Source organism: Anopheles darlingi, chromosome 2 (assembly GCF_943734745.1).
Source record: "Anopheles darlingi chromosome 2, idAnoDarlMG_H_01, whole genome shotgun sequence".
Taxonomy (NCBI): domain Eukaryota; kingdom Metazoa; phylum Arthropoda; class Insecta; order Diptera; family Culicidae; genus Anopheles; species Anopheles darlingi.
This window is the reverse complement of record NC_064874.1, coordinates 83,138,653-83,157,022: the sequence shown is the minus strand read 5'-3', so window position 1 is coordinate 83,157,022 and position 18,370 is coordinate 83,138,653. Positions and strand designations below refer to the sequence as shown.

Genomic DNA, 18,370 nt, shown 5'->3' with positions numbered 1-18,370 from the left:
GTCAATCTGCTGAGGGATTGTGCTAGGGGAATTTCGGATTTTACTGTTAACTCCCATTCATCTTCTTGAACCATAGTAGCATGTGGCGCTTATCTGATCCAAAGGTTCGTGGAATTCCCACTCAAAAGCTCAACTTGTTCGCAGTATCGTCCGAAAACAAAAATCCCCTTAAACCAGCTAGCGTTTGGCATCCTGGAGTATTCGAGAATCTTGTCCACTTTCCGGTTGGTCATCGAGACGGTCAAAATAAGAGCACGCGAAGAAGGGGAAGAGGTGGTTTGAAATCGTATGTTTGCATGTAGTGTGACGTAGTCATGGTTACTCCTCGCAGAATATGCACACCAAAAGAGACCAGAAGAAATGTCTACTGTGACGTCAGCTGACGCATCGAACCGGTTAAAACTCCATCGACCAAGAGTGTTAATCGACCAGTAGAGTACCACACGAACAGTTCGAGCCTCGCCCTGGCCTGATCGTTTCAAGATGATTATCACATCTGCGACTGGTGGTGGGGATGTGATGTAGGTTCAGATCGACGATAGCGATGAAGGGGCCGGAAACAAAAATGCGTCGCAATCGGTACTGATACCGGAACCGGTAGGTCAATGATACGAGCGACGCGATGTGATGGGTGCGTCACAGTATGCGTCTGGAAAGGTGACGAAATCTAGACTGTTCGATGAGGAGCGCGAGACACGGAGTCCGATCAGTAATCTAGAGCAAATATTTAAAATATCCACGCGCGACATATTCTTATCTCCAGTTACGTTCCGTTGAGCTGGCCACCGGTTTTTGGCAGACACGGTGCGATCGACACGTGTGTCTAGTTTCTGGACTAGTTTCATCGTCGACGAGGGATCGTCTCATGAATTTCCTATTTTTTTTCTTCTGTTTTGCGCTTCGATGTTGACGATGTTTGTTAGCGCGTGTAGTGTCGATCTGCTTGTCCGTGTTCGCGCGTGTAGGGTCTGCGTTGAATCTGGGTGGCACCGTCGCATTTGCACAATGATAAGCCGCTCGACACCGACCGACGAACTCCGGGGGACTGCCCTGGCCTGCACTGCAGGACTGCAGAGTCACTAAGCATACCGCAGCCCATCATATAACCATAAAATGACAATCGTTTTAACCAGCAACATCGGCACGCTAGGCCATTGGTGGTAGGCCAATTGCTTAAGCTACACTGTTTATTCTTAACGCTTTGTGCAACGGAGTGTTTGCATTGGCTTATGCTACGAAGCGGCACTGAGGCTGAAGCCCGCCGACCAACAAATCAGAGCGGCAATTGCGCTGGCTATGGTCATACAGTGGTGCCGCTCGGTGGCCAACCTATCGGAGGCATTTAGACAGGCGCTATAAATGGATCAGTGACTCCTTGGGCCGACGATCACCTATTAGGCGTGCACCTATTAGGGCTCTGTGCCCGCAGAAACCTCGGACCTACTTCTCGGACCATTCGGACGTCTTTTTCACAATCGGCCTCTCCGCTATGACGTCAATGGTAGCGGCCAAAGGCTACGCAATGGGCACCATTCACTCACTGTCGGTCGGTCGGTCGATCGGTTGGTCGGTTGGTCTGTCTGCTGCTGCAGACTGCTGCGCATGGACGGTGGAAGTGCCAATTGGATAATTTAGCGGCCACGGCATAGAGGTGCCTTCCTTCCTACCATTCGGTTCCCCAACGGCCCCTCGCCGAACTCTATTAAAGCTTTCCGTTAAGGTTTTCCATTTGTGGTCTGTGTGCGTACGTGCGTGCCTGCACCGTGGCCACTTGTTATGCAATTATTTTATTACTATGAGGCCGATGTTGCCGGGAAAACGGCAACGTGCGTCATCACTCGGTGCGTCCATGTTGTATTTCCCAGCGGCCATCGCCGCAAACGTCGGGTAGGATCGTGACGCGAAAGCATCGCGCTAGCTTTGATAGACGGCTCTGTGGAAAAGCTTTCGTCAGGCGAAGCGTTGCCCACTTTTTGTGAATTTGGTGTGGAGTTTCCAGAAATCCAGAAAGAAAGAATTATGGGCCCTATTGCGAGTGTCTTGTCTTGCAAACGAGACTGCCTTACTACTGCTGAAAAAACTTAGCAGTCTTGTTTAGCTTTTATGAATGAACTTGTGATTTTTTACAGCCTGATTTCAAAACAAATACTAATACTACCAAATTAATCACCAACACCACTAAAAACCAACATCTTTCGCTCCAATGGCAACTACGACCAAGCCGAAAAAATATACCATTTTCAGTCTCGTTTTCAAGACTCAGAGTCTGGTGCCAAAACCTACCAGACTCTGAGTCTTGAAAACGAGACTAAAAGTCGCGTTGCCATTGGACCGAAAGATATTTGGTTTTGGTGGTGTTGGTGAATAATTTAGTAGTATTAGTATTTGTTTTGAAATCAGGCTGTAAAAAATCACAAGTTCATTCATAAGAGCTCAACAAGACTGCTAAGTTTTTTCAGCAGTAGTAAGGCAGTCTCGTTTGCAAGACAAGACACTCGCAATAGGGCCCTATATATTGTTCTTCCTGAGCAGCGATGGATGAATAGCATGCGCAGTGGGTGTCCCTAGGCGCTTGACGTCATCAGATCCAAGCATCCCGGGCACCATATTGCATCATTTCGCGGTCGCGCCGCCAACTGCGCTGCGCTCTATGATCATCTATATCCCCGACCATCATCGGTGCAGTAAAGCCATCAGCCCGGAGGGCCCTCGGCGCTGATCGTATGGCCGATTGCACACATCCAGAAGCGCACGGAAAACTTGGAACCGATAGGAGCCGATGACGAGCGCCATATTTGATAATATAGTATACCGACCAGCCGACCGTGCGACCGACCGTGAGGCTATTTCTGGTTTGTCCGGCCTCCTTCGATCGCGTGCGCCACTGAAAGATGTCAAAATTGACGTCAATCGCGCTGGTGCTCTGGGGCTTTTCATGTCGGACGTTTCACTATCTGGAGCACACGGGAAGCAGACGAGCCGTAACAACTATAAACAAGACGATGCCGCCATCGGGAAAGCGGACGAGCGGACGTATTTGTGAAACAAAAAACACAAAACAAGCGAGCGCAAGGCAAGGCTCAACAGTGGCACCAACAATGGTACCCCAGCCACACCATCATCAAGGTTACTCTCGTGTCAGCTTCAGAGTGGGGTACAGTACGGTTGGGATAATCCGCCACCCCGAACTGGAACACCCGTTGTGCACCGGAGAGTCCAACCGGTTGGGACCGGTTCCCCCATAGGCGGCAGGATTCACTGGCGCTTAGGACGCGAAGGTCAACGGACACGGGCATGTACGCACCATAACCCTTAACGAGCTCCCTATTAGCGGTTAATGAGCCAGGGCATGCATATCGTTCTATGACCTTGTGACTTTGTGTGGTGGCGAGTGTCATCCAGACATCACGTTCTGCCATTCGCTTGGTAGCCTTGGTTCGGTGTGATGCAGAGAATAACCTTCAAAGGGCTTGCCCAACGGGTGGTACAGAAGAATAAGGGATCGGTTGATGCACGGCAATCCCGCCGCAGGTTCAACTATCGGGGATGGTTCGTGAAGCAGCTACAGGATCTGTGCAATGTGACGGCCCTCCACGGTTACAGCCAGATCGTACGCAGTGGTTACAGTGCGATCGAGCGTACCGTCTGGTCCTGTGCCGTCGTAGCGTCAACCATCTGTGCCATCACGCTGCTCATGATCTCGTGGTCCTGGAATGTGGAAACACCGACCGTTACGGTAATTGCACCGGGGAACGAAAGGGCACGATTGGGGGTTTATCCTAGCAAGGGGTTGATCTATCGCTCCCTCTTTTTTCTCTCTCTTTTTCCCATACGGAATAGGTGACGGAATCGACGAACTATCCCACCTGGAATATCCCGTTTCCGGCGGTGACGGTTTGTCCGCTGAACCGAATCTCGGCCACGGCTGCACTGGCCCGTGCCACCACGATGAAACGCCCCGATCAGAATCTGACGGATGGTGAGCTGGCCGAACTTTTCCGGCTGTATCTGCACGTGTCGGGACTGGGACAGAGTGATCCCGTGCGGTATCGCCGATTGCACGAGATACTGCAGTTGAACAATCTGGAAATACCGCAGCTGGTGGGGGAGTTTACGCCATCGTGTAGCAAGATGATTGAGCGCTGCCTCTGGAAGGGTACCCAGTGGCGGTGCGATAATCTGTTTCAGCTGGTCAACAGTACTGAGGGGTTGTGCTGTTCGTTCAACTACTACGGACTGTTGAAGGATAACTACCCGAAGAAGATCACCGTGAGTATTCCGAAGGAACCGAGGCGTGTGATGGCAAGTGGCTATCAGACGGGGCTGTCGATGTTGTTGCAACCGTTCGTTGAAGATTACCATGCGACCGATGTGGCCGCGTACGGGTTTAAGGTGATGATACACAGTTCGTACGATTTCCCGGATAACGATGCGGAGATAATGTTGGTGGTCGCGGGGACGGAATCATTCGTTACGATTAACCCAACGGTAACGTACGCTACCCCCGATGCCATGGGACTGGATCCGGCAGTACGGAATTGTTTTGGGCGGACCGAACATCGGTTGACGGTGTTGCAGCGCTATTCGTACGTTAACTGCATGGTGGAGTGTCGTGCGGCCACGATCTACAACAAGTGCGGTTGTCTGCCCTTTAATCTGCCCAACAATGGATCGCTCAAGAACTGTGAAATGAAGGACATGGAGTGTGTAGTACGGGCGCGTGATCTCTATCTGAGCGCGATACCGCTTATGAATAGTACGGTGGCACGTGTGCTGTACAGAAGAGGGATGGAATCACCCTGTGGATGTTTGCCGGCCTGCGACAAGATACAGTATACGGCGGACATGGTAACCGGGACCATGAATCGGAGCTATTCCTACAATGCGATCTCGTTTTTGTGAGTTACCCTTCCGGGTTGGGTGCTGTTTTCTGGTTGTTTGACTTTATTTCATTTTATCTTCCTCCCCATTCATTCAGTAAGGATATCGAGCTGAAAAATCATAGCTTGGTGCATGTGTATATGGCCGGTCTAACGGCTACGCACTTTCGCATGGACATCTATCAAGATTCACTCGGGACTTTAGGTAATTGGGTGCCTGGCAAAGGATGGACACTCGGTGAATACGCGTTAAAACGTATTTTTTGTTTTCTAGCATCCTTTGGCGGTATACTGGGACTGTTCCTGGGGTTCAGCATCATAACGGGATTCGAGGTGATCTACTTCTTCACCATCCGTCTGCTGTTTGATATTTTCACCAATAAGCCACAGCGTTAGGGCTTTGATTGACTTCTCATTGGCAAGAAATTCAATGGCGAAGGCTTTTCTAGTTAATTCTTTTTGTTAATGTATTGAATCACGAAACCGCAATACTTTTTGCTTGTGATGCTTTTTCCCGCCGAATAGTGCAAGAGAAAAACGCTTCACCGAAGCGTTTTCGAGCTTTTACCTTTGCATATGCAATACAATAATATTTGCATAGCTTAGGGAGCATAGCAAGCATACATGGGGAAGTATGCAATATGTGGAAGGTGTTACCTTTCTTCCGCAAGAAAAGTGTTGAAGTCCGCTTTTTTGGAAGACAAAAATGGTTTAAAAATGGCTTTTAATCTTCAATTTAACTTAATTGCTCCTTGAATAAACTCACTTGGTGGGTTATAAGGGGGGGGGGGGGGGGGCGGGGTTATTTGTTCGCTCAAACAGAAAAAAGCATCCTTTCCTAGTGCATATTGAGAACATCGAGATTTTCGAAGACCCGGCTAAAAGAGCGTGATTTTTCCTAAAATAAATCCTGAATTACTTAAACCCAGGCAATCTGAAACTGTACTGAAATTTTCAAGCTGATTGGTAAAATAAATCAAACGTAGAAGTGAAACAACCAAAGTAAGTAAAATGTTTTATTCCTTTCTTTTTTTCCTAATATGAGTATCCTGCGGATTGTTTACATCAATCGTGGCAAAAAATGGCAAATATACAGTTTTTTTTTAATTGTCAAGTATAACGCAGAGCATCAGTCTCAAGGATTCACTCTAAGGACTCTCATTAAAATTAAAGGGGGGCTAAGGTATTTTATATTTTTATTCACATTTTTTTTACATTTTTTATGAATGCTTATCCTTTAAAGAGTATTGTGTGAACATTTTGGACCAATCGCAGCAAAACCAACAACCTTTCATAAATGGCTCAATACATTTCGCTACTTTGAACCGGTTTTCTAAAATTCTACATTTTCAATGTAGGCCCCATTGTAACATAAGAACTACTGGACCGATCGATTTAAAATTTTAAAGCACTTATCTGTACACTCATTAACCAGGCAGCCCGGTCGATCTTTCATAAACATTTTTTATACTTTTCGTTTTAAATATGTAAAACTGGTTTTTTGAGGCAAAATCGTAAAAGCATCACTTTTTCAACCTCAGAAAGCAACCACAAATGTTTTAGTTAAATGCATGATTTGCCAAAAGAACCGTTCTCAAGTCAATGCTTCATGTGGTGTACGGTGACATCATCATCATCGGTTACAGCACTTTCGTTAAGAACATCCTGAACTCATGGCTTATCGAATAGAAAATGCGCAAGTAGCTAACACAGATGTTTGCTCTCCAGCACTCCATTTCTACGCGAATCAAACACAACATTGGTTTAAACATTGAATTAGTATAAATCGTCACTCCGAACAGTTCAGAGGAATTAATCTAATTAGTTTAATTAATCCCTCTATTGAAGGCATTTTTTGTGCAATGTGCGTTCCAAAAATGAAGCTCAGCTTCTATGCAAATGCAAGTGGTCGCAACGATAAGAACGATGTGAATCATTCAATGTATAGCACCCTGAGATATGGCCTCGAATTACCCCTAACGAAGTTTGATATTATATCAAGCAAGCTGCAAAGAGTGGAGAACAATCTGCAGAGTGTGAAAGATAAGTTCCGAAGATAGTATAAGAAATATTGTGAAAGATAAGTCAGCAAGCAAGTTGCTGAAAATAGAGAACGAGATCCAGGAACATGGATCCAGTCATGAAGAAATGTTCGTCGTGGTTCGTGAACCAGAACATCAAGTCGCGCTTAATTTAAGCGAGATTGCACGACAATGAACAATCATCCAGCCCAGATAAGAGCCATAAAGAAATGTTCGCCTTGCTTCGTATGTTGGAAAATCAACTCGCGCTTAATTTAAGCGAGGTTCACAATCGAAACCAGGAGAAGGTCCATACACTACGTTGCATACACTTGACCATTGCCTAGGACGTGTGCTACAAAATCAATACAATCAACCATACTGCAACGTATCTGATTCATTCGCAGAACGATACTGGACCGTATCAAATGTATTGTGAGCAGAAAGTGTTCGGTGGTGGATGGAGAAATTATAATGGAACTACAGGTGATGGAATGTCCTATAATAATAGTGAGAAGTTCTCAACCATAGATAGGCATAATGATGGAGAGAAAGGACATTGTGCACCGATTTGCGAAAGTGCATTGATGCGATTTTGAACGCGTTTCATGAATAACGTTGCCAGTTGGATTAATAGTAGAGTGCAATGAATGATCAATCAACAAAGGTTCGAAACAATATGCAGAAGAAAAATGCATAAACGAATTTTCAGAAAATGGTTTAAATGAAGAAGATATTAAATCTTGCTCATCTCAAGCCCAAAATTCATCCAAAACAAAAAGAGATGCCCAGATGTAAAGAGCGTAAAAATAAATGCGAAAGGAACCTAATGAACTCATACATAATGAAGTAGCGTAACGGAAGGACGCGGCGTGTTCGAAAAACGCTCTACTTGAGGGTTGCATAAGTGCGTGTTCGAGGTGCGATAATTCTCAAAATTCCTGATAATCTTCAGCTCTCACCAACCCAATTTTAGCAGCAGCATTATTTCGCAAGCCTCTTCCAGCTAGCACCGAGCGTTTGCTCATTCCCTCTTTTCCGTCTGGCTGATAACGATTACCTCATGAGCATATACATCGGTTTATATGACGACGGTATTCCATGTGGCACCCTCGTCCTCGGTAACAGCACCAATCTTCATTCATCCACCATCACCACCAGCTAACAGCTTAGCTATTCCAGTCAATATAGATGCTGCAACAAGCAATACAATTGGTATAAGATTATGCATTACAAAAATAATCTATTTACTAAGTAGTGTATATTTACAATAGATTCCACGTAAATCAGTACTCGATAGTCACGCATTTCGTCTTCAGGTATTCGTTCAACGCTTCCTTTCCTGTGAAAACAAAAAAAAGCAAAGAAAATTACTTACCGTAAGTACTCGGCGCGAGGATCACCCCTTTCGAAACTTACCTAAATCTTTGCCAAATCCACTCTGCTTGAAACCACCGAACGGCGCGGCCACATCCGTCTTGTTGTACGTGTTCACAAACACCGTACCGGCTTCGACTTTCTCCGCAAACCTCATCGCCTTCTGCAGATCCTTCGTGAACACACCGCTCGCCAGTCCATACTCCGTGTTGTTGGCCCGTGCCACCAGCGCATCAAAGTCGCTTGCATGGAACTTGGAGATGACCATGATCGGACCGAAGGATTCCTCTTGCGCAATGTACATGTGATCCTCGACGTCGGTAAAGATGGTCGGTTCAAAGAACAGTCCCTTCATGTTGGGCACCCGCCTACCACCGTACACCAGCGTGGCACCCTCCTTCACCCCGATCCCACAGTACTCCTGGAGTTTCTGCAAATGTGCCAGATGGTTCTGCGGCCCATGGGCCGTGGCTCGATCGAGCGGATCACCGATCTTCATCGTCCGGATGCCCTTGATCACCTTCCGGACAAACTCGTCGTGAATGCGATCCTCTACAAAGAGCCGGCCTGCGGCTATACAATTTTCGCCCTTGTTAAAAAACACCGAAGACATCCCGAGCCGGACGGCCTTCTCGAGATCGCAATCGGCGAAGATGACGAGCGGCGATTTGCCGCCCAGCTCCATCGAGCACTTTTTAATGTTTGACTCGGCGCAGGACGTCATGATGCGTTTCCCGATCGGTGTTGAACCGGTAAAGCCCAGCTTCCTTACCAACGGATGGTCGGCCAGTGCTTGGCCCGCCAGCGACCCAGTACCGGTCACAACGTTAATGACCCCGGGTGGAAATCCAGCGCGCACGGTTAGCTCGGCAAACTTGAGCGCGGTCAGCGGGCATACCTGGGCCGGTTTGATGACCACGGTGTTACCGGCGGCAATACAGGCCGCCATCTTCCAGGACAGCATCATCAGCGGATAGTTCCAGGGCGTGATCAAGGCGCACACACCGATCGGTTCCCGTTTCGTAAACGTCAGCACGTGGTTCGGTTTGGCGGGACTGACCGGTATCGTGGTGCCCTCGATTTTGTCCGCCCAACCGGCATAGTAGCGCCAGGCATCGATCGACATACCGACGTGCGTTTTCAACGCTAGCGTATACACGGCACCGGAGTCGATCGCTTCGATCGTCGCCAGTTCCTCCTTGTGTTGCTCCATCAGATCGGCCAACCGGTACATCAGCTGGCCCCGTTCGCGTGCCGAAACACTCGCACACCACACGGTACGGAACGCCTCGTCGGCACTCTCGATGGCCGCGTTGACGTCGTTCTTGGAGGCGGCCGCTACCTCACAGAGCACCTGCTCCGTGGAAGGATTCACGATCGGTAACGTTTTGCCGCACTCGGCATCCACGAAGTGGCCATTGATGAAGAGCTGCGTTGGAACGCGGATCTCGCGTTTGTTAGCTTTCAGCAACACGTGCTTGAAGGTGGTGGTGGCGAAGGTGGGTCCACTCCGGTCACCGTCGATTCCCTGTTCCCGGTTGCCATCGGCTCGGCGCAGCAGTGTCACTATCACCTGCAGGAACTCACCGTAGGCCGGTGCCATGAAGAGGGTTTCGTTGCTGACCGGCACCTCGAGCGTATCCTTCACTTCCTCCACCAATCGGACCACATCCATCGAACCGGCACCGCAGGCAAAAAAGTCCGTCTCACCTTCGATCTCCACCTTGAGGATCGATTTCCAGATCGAGCGAAGCGTCGTTTCCACCTCCTGTTCCTTCTCGGTCAGCTCGAGTGGGATCGGTTTGGCGTCGACCTGTTCGAACCATTGGCTCGCCTGGATCATCTTATTGCCTCGCTTAAGCCGCTTCACCTTCACCAGCTGATCATCGGTACCGTTGATGAAGATGCCCTCCTTCGTGACGTAGGCCTCCCCGGGGGCACCCTTGAAATGGATCGGTTTCCCATTGGCCAGACTTCGCCGTGCGCTCAGTGAGGCACCGAAAAGACGGACCGGCACTTCGGCACCGTCCTCGGTTTCGATGATCGCTAGTGCACCGGGTACCGAGTCTAGGCCGCGGATAAAGTTGAAAATGTCGAGAGCTCGCCTGTTCAAATTCAGATACTGGTTCTCCTCGCGGAACAGGGCCGGATCGTAGCTGGCACCGATCTCCGTCTGGGGGATCTTTGGTGCCGTACCGGCGGCTATCATATCGACCGCTTCACCCATTGCCGTCACACCTTCCGGATAGAGGAAACGCTTGTACAGTGTATCGAGCGTATCGTCACTGTAGACGGGGCACTGCTTCTGGAGCAGGATCGGTCCCGTGTCGAGACCATCGTCCGCCCAGAAGATCGTAAAACCGGCTCGCTCATCACCGTCGATTAGCGTCCAGGCGATCGCACTGGCACCACGGTGCAGGGGCAGTATGGACGGATGGTAGCAGATACTACCGTACGAGGCACCATCGATCACCTCCATCGGTATGAACTGGCTGCAGAACGGGAGCACGTTCAGGTTGGCCCCAACCGAGCGATACTTTTCCAGGACCTCCGGTATCGGGACACCTTTGCGACGCCAGGCAGGGAACTTGAATACCGGTATGCGATGTTGACGGGCGGTGGTCGCTAGCACATCCTCCCGATTACCCTTGTCGGCGATCGTGAACACACCGACCACGAGGTGGTCTCGCTCGAGCAGCAACTCTAGCACTTCGGCGGCGAAGTTGCTTTGGCCAATGATGGCGATCTTCAGATCCTCCATCCTTTGCCCGTTGGTGTTCTGTAAAGGCACAGGGAATGGCATTAGCCCCTAGGTACTTTTTCCACAAGACAAACACACACACACACACACACGTTTCGGATTTCGCCACACCGGTACTTACATGGCAACCGTTCGCCTTGCCATTGCCTACTGGATCACCCATTACCGGAGCTGGAGCACTCAGATCCGTACCGATTCTCAGCCACTGAACACTTGCACTGATTGGAGGAACACGCTCGGGACCAATATTTATACACGCGGTCCGCCACTCGGGCTGGCGGAGGTTAGCCGAAATGTCGCGCTTATCAAGGGGTGTTGGGGGGGATGCTGTGGATCATGCCACTCACCGTCTATCCTGCGTATACCGTTTACGGTGATTAGAGTGGCGTGCGGCGTGCCCGTCCCCACATGCATGCACATATGCTGCTGATAACTCTCTGTCTGGCCGCTCCAATCCTGCATACGAACGGTGGTAGAGCGGCTGTTGTACGCTGTACACACACATTCAGTGTTAAACTGGTTACTTCATTCGACAATCGACGCCGTCGGTTGGCGTGTGTGGCCACCGGTTGTCCGAGGAGACTGTTTGAAAACTGCTGACTGTTGTATTTAAATTGATAGCATGGCTCTATACTACGGCTCTGAAATTAATCTTGCACATAACGAGATCACAAAGGGCGCAGACGAGCCCCAATCCGGGGTTCGGGGGAAGGTTTTTTCATTTTTTCCTTCTTCTTCTATTATCTTTTTCTTTTCATGGCGCGCTGTTGTTTGTCCAATCCCGGAGCAGGAGTGGCTGATACGGTCCCTGGCGTTGATTCTATTTACAGAATGTCCGAGCAACCGGTTCGAACCGGCCGATAAGGGTGAAAGTAGGTACGCGCAAACGGAATCGGAAGTGTGTTGCCTGCACACGCGGAAGGGCTATAATCAGCTGATGGCGGCGTGCCGTGCCGTACCTCTTGGTTGCGAGCCTTGGGTTGACACAACCGATCACGGCTGATCTCGATCTCGATGAGAATCGTGACGACATGGCGATAACGCACCGGCTGCCGCACCGGTTTACTACTAGTGGTGCGGTGTACATTACGGATCATTCTCGTTTATAAACATCTCTGCAACACTGCAACCGTACCGGTGAAAACCAGTAACGGCGTTTTGCTGAACTGCATGAAGGTTATTGTCGGTGGTGGTGGTGGTGGTGGTGGTGGTGGTCTGGTGTATGGGTTTTGGTAGAGATGACCTAGAGTGGCAGGCCAGGCCATTCTGGCTGATACGAAGTGGTAGCGGTCTAATGGAATGTTACTACCTTCGGCACCTTTTCGGGCATGTAGAACTTTCCTTTGATTTGCAGCCATGCAGCCGTGCTGTTCTTACTTTGCCATGGATCCTACATTACATTTTCAATGTACTAGGATGTTTAATAGAAGGTTCTGTAGTGCAAACATTTATCATAACATTTTTTTCTAGATTCTGTTTATGCTTGATCACGTAAAATAATAAAATCCCGTCAAGATCTTATTAGAAGCACTGTTTAGACATACTGGTTCCTATACGTTTAGAATAGTACCTTAAGAATTGTTACTTAATCTTATTCACTCCAGAAAAAAATGGTTTAACACCATTCACGGATTAATTGTTCAGCTACGTTGCATCTTATTCGGGAACAAACACAACCATTCCACGGCTATTACTTAATGAACTCCCGTTCCAACGGTTTACTGTTCTTATTATGGTCATTTAACCAATATTTTTGACAACCTAATTACAAGAGGAAAGAAACCACTCTCTGTGACATCAAGTGAGAAAAGTAACGGCGAAGATGGCAAATAATAGCTCTGCTCGAGGTAACAGCACATACGGGAAGGTGCACAAATCAGCCGATTAATTAACGCTCACTGATACGTGATACGTGTGCGCGCGCTGGTATAGAGATGTGGGTAGCAGAGCGATTAAAGAATCTTTATCTTGCGCTGCTCCTCCAGCAGCAACATCAGCAAAAACCCCACTTCAGCATGCTCAATAACACTTACCGTACCGGCTCGTACCGCGTACCGCTTGGCACTCATTCATGTCCGCTCCTCAAGTGTACCGAGGGCGACAGTAGTGACTTAGTCAAATTGATCGCCGATTGCGGGAATGCTGAATTTGTATTGGCAAGCCTCTTCTTTCGCGACAGTAAACGAGGAAAAGATTACGCAGCGATTGCTTCCTTTGCGGGATTATGTTCCTCTTTACTACCCACCATTCTGGCCAAAGGGGCGTTTCACAGATCGCATCTAACGTAAGCAGATCATTAATACCGCGTTATCTTGGCTATTATCGGGCACCTCGGCCTCGACGAACGGCAGGCGGGGTAGTGGGAGTAGTGTCAATGGAAGACTCGCTAGTCAAGTGTTGATGCGTTCTCGAAATGGGACAGCACGTCGAGGGCGTTAGGCCCTCCCCCCCTCAGTTTTAGTGGAGCTCACCGGATCGTCTTTATCGATTTAAGAACCCCGCAGAAAAGTGTTACCTCGATGGCTGGCTGGAGGCTTGCAGCCGGGTTCGATAACATCGGGCACGAATGAACGACTCAACGACTCCGTGTCGACACACACACACACACACACACACACCGTAGGTGCTATAAAATGGCATTCCAGGGGGAACTGGCCAGTACAGTCGATTGCTGGTACCCTGGACGGTTAGACATGAAGCGGAACAGTAGTACGGTTGGAAACGCCACCGGTCGTGGTGCGCTGCTGCTGGCGCTGCTGGTGCTCGTGGCATGCGGTGTCACCTTGGGTGATGGAGCGGAACTGGCACGGTACGATAACTACCGCCTGTATCAGGTGACACCCCGGAGCGAGGAACAGTTCCGGACGATCGCGGCCCTGGAGGAGACGAGCGATAGCCTAATATTCACCGAGACGGCCCGGAAGGTGGGCGAACCGTTCACCGTGATCGTGGCCCCGCACAAGCTGGCCGATTTCACCGAAACGCTCGAATCCGACCTCATCCCGTACCGGTTGGTGGAGGCCAACGTGCAGCATTCCTTCGACGAGGAGCGCTCACGGATCATGAGCAAACGGACGCGCGGTGTCTTCGATTGGACCGACTATCAACCGCTGGAAGAGATCCACGGGTGGCTCGATCGGCTGGCCAGTGAGCACCAGGAGGTGCAGCTGCTGGATGCCGGCCGTTCCTACCAGAACCGTACGCTGAAGGGTGTGAAGCTGTCGTACGGTGCGGGCCGTCCAGCGATCTTCCTCGAGGGTGGCATCCATGCCCGCGAGTGGATCTCACCGGCCACCGTTACCTACATCCTGAACGAGCTCATCACCAGTGAGGAGCCACAGGTGCGCGCCATTGCCGAGCGGTACGATTGGTACGTCTTTCCGAATGCTAATCCCGATGGGTACGAGTACACGTTCCGGGTGAATCGGTTGTGGCGCAAGACACGGAAACCGTACGGGCTGTCCTGTTACGGGGCCGATCCGAACCGTAACTGGGACTTCCACTGGGCGGAACAGGGCACCAGCAGCAACCCGTGCTCGGATACGTTCGCTGGACCGAACGCGTTCTCCGAGATCGAAACGAAATCGTTGGCCGCCTTCGTGAAGACGCTGCGCGGTAAGCTGCGGGCGTACATTGCGTTCCATTCGTACTCGCAGCTGCTGCTGTTCCCGTATGGTCACACCGGGGCCCACTCGCCGAACCATCAGGATTTGAATGAGATCGCTAACGCGACGGTACTGTCGTTGGCGCAACGTTACGGGACGAGGTACACGTACGGTAATGTGTACGATGCGATCTATCCGGCCAGTGGTTCCAGTGTGGACTGGAGCTATGGTGTGGAGGATGTAAAGATTGCCTACACGTACGAGCTGCGACCGGGACCGAACGCGTTCAATGGTTTCGTTCTGCCACCGAAACAGATCATTCCGACCGGTGAGGAGACGCTCGATTCACTCATCACACTGCTGGAGGAATCGGCCGAACGGGGCTACCTGGCAGCATAGACAAACATGGTGCAGCGATGTGTGAAATATGCTTTATTAGAAACGTGTCTACGGGTGCTTAAGGGGTTTTAAGAGAGGGGACTCCACCGTTGCGTTGGTGAGAAGAAATATAATCGGAAACACAAAACCCTAGGTAGCTACAGTGTGCGCTTGATTTAGGCATCTAATCTTGATCCTAATCATGGTTTTGTTCGGTTATCGTGGTCTGGTTATCGATCTGCTGCTGCTGCTCGGGCTTAGACTCTTCATCCTCCAGTTCCTCGAGAGTTTCCTCCTGCTCCTGCTTGTCACGTGGAAACGCTGCGGCCAACGCTTGCTGTAGCTCTTCATCTTCTTCGAGTTGCATTGGCCACTTCGCGGGGTCCTCGTACGTCTCCCAGGCACTGGCACGCAGTCCCGCCATTATTCCGATCTTTCCCGAGCTGTCCTCCGATGGTTCGATTTCGATCAGCTCCAGCTCAGTGGCACTCGATTCGCCGCCCGTGGTTGCACTCGTCGCAATGCTCACCTTGCGGCTCATGATAAGATACTCATCGAACAGATGGTTCGACAAGCGCCGCTCGTACCGCTGGTATGCCTGCTCCAGCTTACGCACATGCTGATCATGCTCTGCGCAACTCGATTCGGCAGTGTCCGTATCGGAAATCGCGGCATCTTCGCGGCACTGTTCGATGAAGCGCCGGAAACGCTGGATGATCGGATGTGCGTTCAGGTTGAGACACTGGCGGAAGGCGTCCACATCGTCGTACCGGCTCCAGTACTCATCGACCGCATCGTGTAGCATCTTAGCCTGCTCCTCCTCGTCTTTCAGCTCCCGGGCGGCGTCCGAGAGGGCAAAGAACAGCTCGTCCTCCGTCAGCTTATCGATCTCGAACTGGATGTCGATGAATTTGCGGTACACCGGATCACGGTTAAACTCGACCGGTAGTGACCGATGACGGTGGTGTTGCTGGCCGGTAGTACCGGGAGTGTCTTGGTAGTGAACGAATTCATCGCGCTCCGCATCCTGGCCCGACGAGGAAGCGTTCGATTCCCGATCCGATGATACTTTGGTTGGTGGATCCGGAGCTAGGCCCTCAGCACTCTGACCACCTTCTTCTGCTCGTTGCTCGAGGGTGGTGGTCAGATTCTCCACAATTTGCTCCACAATGGAGCGGGCCTGACATTCTACGGACGGGCGATGCTGCTCGTCATCACCGGTGATCTCCTCACCGATCGTTTGTATCATATCGTCCACTCGCTTCAGCTTCTCGCTGATCTGTCCATAATCGTCCATAATGTTCGTCAGCTGATCCTGGATGCTGTCGATGTGCGCATTGTATTTCTCCTTCTGTGCCGTCACGCGATCGATCAGCGTCTGCAGCTTCTCCTGATCCTTCCGGAACACTTCGAGGCGATAGTCGCGGAAGTTGTGCTCCTTGCCACCGATCGATATCGGTTGCTGCTCCAGATCCATGTCCACCTCGGCGTGACCCTTCAACAGACGGTCGAGTACCGCCTCCCTGGCCAGACTGCTACGCTCAGCGTGCTCCTGGCGAGCTTGCTCTATTTTCGTCTCATTCGATTGCTGCTCGATCGTCTTCAGCACACCCTCGTAGACGATCGGTTCGGTGCGCTGCGATTTGGCCGTCTGGGGACGTACCAGCTTGTGGCGGTTCTTCAGCACACACCTCGGATCACGCACGTCCACCGAGTGGAAGAAGCGTTTATACTCATCGATGAACTCCGTGATCGTTCCTTGACGATCATCTTCACCCAGCGTCTTTCTGCTCGGTCCTTCATCATGAGCGTGCTCACATTCCGAGCTGCTGCTACTGGTACTGCTTGTACAGACCATTGCCTCACTTCGAAGTGTTGTGGCCAGTTTGCGGTGCTTCTTTGGGACTATTTTATCGTACATGTCCTCGCTGTCGGAGGTGTCGGAACCGGACGTGTAGGTGAGACTGTTGCGCACCGAACGGTCAAAGTCGGTAACGAGCGTTGGGTCGGAATTGGAATCCGAACCAGTGACGTTGTCGGCGGACACGTTGGAATCCTTGCGTGGTGGAGTCTCCTCCAGTGCGATCGACGTGCATGGTTGTGCTGGTGGAGCGTTCGACTCGATGCAAGAGGGTTGCATCGTGATGGAAATTTCTCTAGATTGAATCGTGACGTTCAGGGTGTCGTCCGCTTCTGCTGAAGCAATCTTTTCCTCTTTTTCCTTAGCCAGTGGTTTCGGTAAGGGTTGCAGACCTTCTGCAATGCCGGTCTCTAATGCGTTAGCACAATCCGCAGACTCTATACTGTGGTGATCATTGTTCGAAGTTTCGGTGAGTTTTTCGTCCTGATTCTGGACACTCTCTACAAGTTGGACTGGCTGAACGAGATCATGACAGTGATCAACCATCGATTCGATAGTTAAAATCGTTTCTTTTCCATCGATTTCAGCGATGCTTATAGCATTTTCATTCCTTTCCGAGGTCTCTTCAGCGTCTCGCGCTCTCATAACAGTATCAGCATCGGCATGTTCCGCTTCGGAATCCTTCTTCGTGGTCAAATTTACATATTCCTCTTGGCTAATTTCTTCAACGAGAGCTCTTGGCTTGCTTTCTTTTTTGAAACATTCCGATACATTCCCTGGCACTGAGACGGTCTCTGCTTTAATGGGATTAATCTGCGTTGTGGGTCCTTCCAAATGCTGACTAAAAAGCTGCTCCATTTCCTTCCAAGCAACCTCGTTCGATTCACATTCGGTGCTTTCGTTGAATTGCTGCTCTTCGCGGGACTGGCCATCCTCCGAGTCAACGCCAGGATCCTCATCGCTGCTGGTCTTCAACTGAAGGAAGGTGAGAGATATTAGAAATAGAGAGCATTTAGATAAATTTGAAATGAAAAACTCTTACCAATTCCGGTTCACCATCTCCTCGGTGCCGAAGCCGAAGTGTTGCTAGGAAGATAAAAAGTGGAAAGTGCATCAGGTTATACTGATGTGCAGGTTGCTTTATGTTGTGGCATACCGTTAATGCTGCGCCGCATTTTACGCTGTTCCTCTCGCTTCCAGCGCAAATGTTCCTTTCGTTCTTCCTCATAGCCTCCTCGTTTCCTGTAAAATTGTGTTCGTAGACATTTTTTGTAATCAAAGAAGGCTTTAAGCCGGCTACACACGCGCAATATTATTGGTCAATATTTCAGGTTACTTTGGTGTATTCAGCATATTTTCAGAAACTGGAAAACACTTTGCAGGGCCTAAATACGTTAAATAAATCCAAGTAACGTAGAATATTAACCAATAATATTGCGCGTTTGTGGATCGTTTTATTCAGCAACTCGTAATACTTACCATGCTTC

At 50.0% G+C, this 18,370-nt stretch overlaps 4 protein-coding genes across 4 annotated transcripts in view; 2 read left to right on the top strand and 2 right to left on the bottom strand.

Moving 5' to 3' along the window:
* Window positions 1–3,286: 3,286 nt before the first annotated feature.
* Window positions 3,287–5,625, top strand: LOC125960203 (sodium channel protein Nach-like). Its single transcript, XM_049693452.1, has 4 exons — window positions 3,287–3,736; window positions 3,841–4,898; window positions 4,979–5,085; window positions 5,155–5,625. Exons 1-4 carry the CDS (start codon window positions 3,446–3,448, stop codon window positions 5,274–5,276), a joined length of 1,578 nt encoding a protein of 525 aa, XP_049549409.1. The 5' UTR covers window positions 3,287–3,445; the 3' UTR covers window positions 5,277–5,625.
* Window positions 5,626–6,056: 431 nt separating this feature from the next.
* Window positions 6,057–11,246, bottom strand: LOC125960195 (cytosolic 10-formyltetrahydrofolate dehydrogenase). Its single transcript, XM_049693436.1, has 4 exons — window positions 11,161–11,246; window positions 8,321–11,057; window positions 8,171–8,243; window positions 6,057–8,095 (listed from the first exon to the last, which is right to left on the bottom strand). The coding sequence occupies exons 1-3, from the start codon at window positions 11,200–11,202 to the stop codon at window positions 8,188–8,190; spliced, it is 2,835 nt and encodes a 944-aa protein (XP_049549393.1). The 5' UTR covers window positions 11,203–11,246; the 3' UTR covers window positions 6,057–8,095; window positions 8,171–8,187.
* A 2,426-nt stretch (window positions 11,247–13,672) lies between these two features.
* Window positions 13,673–15,169, top strand: LOC125960204 (zinc carboxypeptidase A 1-like). Its single transcript, XM_049693453.1, has one exon. The coding sequence runs from the start codon at window positions 13,673–13,675 to the stop codon at window positions 15,041–15,043; it is 1,371 nt and encodes a 456-aa protein (XP_049549410.1). The 3' UTR covers window positions 15,044–15,169.
* Window positions 15,170–15,218: 49 nt separating this feature from the next.
* LOC125959582 (dynein axonemal assembly factor 1 homolog) overlaps window positions 15,219–18,370 on the bottom strand; it is a 4,291-nt gene continuing 1,139 nt past the window's right edge. Inside the window, exons 7-12 of the mRNA XM_049692408.1 lie at window positions 18,363–18,370; window positions 18,040–18,125; window positions 17,926–17,969; window positions 17,655–17,858; window positions 15,709–17,399; window positions 15,219–15,660 (exon numbers count right to left, since the gene is read on the bottom strand). The exon at window positions 18,363–18,370 is cut by the window's right edge and continues 57 nt beyond it. Coding sequence (XP_049548365.1) covers window positions 15,219–15,660; window positions 15,709–17,399; window positions 17,655–17,858; window positions 17,926–17,969; window positions 18,040–18,125; window positions 18,363–18,370 — 2,475 coding nt within the window. The remainder of the gene's footprint in view (window positions 15,661–15,708; window positions 17,400–17,654; window positions 17,859–17,925; window positions 17,970–18,039; window positions 18,126–18,362) is intronic.

Coding starts and splice junctions, on each gene's coding strand:
- LOC125960203 (XM_049693452.1), top strand. CDS start 3,446: ATGCAGAGAATAACCTTCAAAGGGCTTGCCCAACGGGTGGTACAGAAG. Junction 3,737..3,840: donor TGGAAACACCGACCGTTACG/GTAATTGCACCG, acceptor CATACGGAATAG/GTGACGGAATCGACGAACTA. Junction 5,086..5,154: donor AGATTCACTCGGGACTTTAG/GTAATTGGGTGC, acceptor TTTGTTTTCTAG/CATCCTTTGGCGGTATACTG.
- LOC125960195 (XM_049693436.1), bottom strand. CDS start 11,202: ATGGGTGATCCAGTAGGCAATGGCAAGGCGAACGGTTGCCAT. Junction 11,058..11,160: donor GCAAGGCGAACGGTTGCCAT/GTAAGTACCGGT, acceptor GTGCCTTTACAG/AACACCAACGGGCAAAGGAT. Junction 8,244..8,320: donor TGGATTTGGCAAAGATTTAG/GTAAGTTTCGAA, acceptor TTGTTTTCACAG/GAAAGGAAGCGTTGAACGAA.
- LOC125960204 (XM_049693453.1), top strand. CDS start 13,673: ATGGCATTCCAGGGGGAACTGGCCAGTACAGTCGATTGCTGGTACCCT.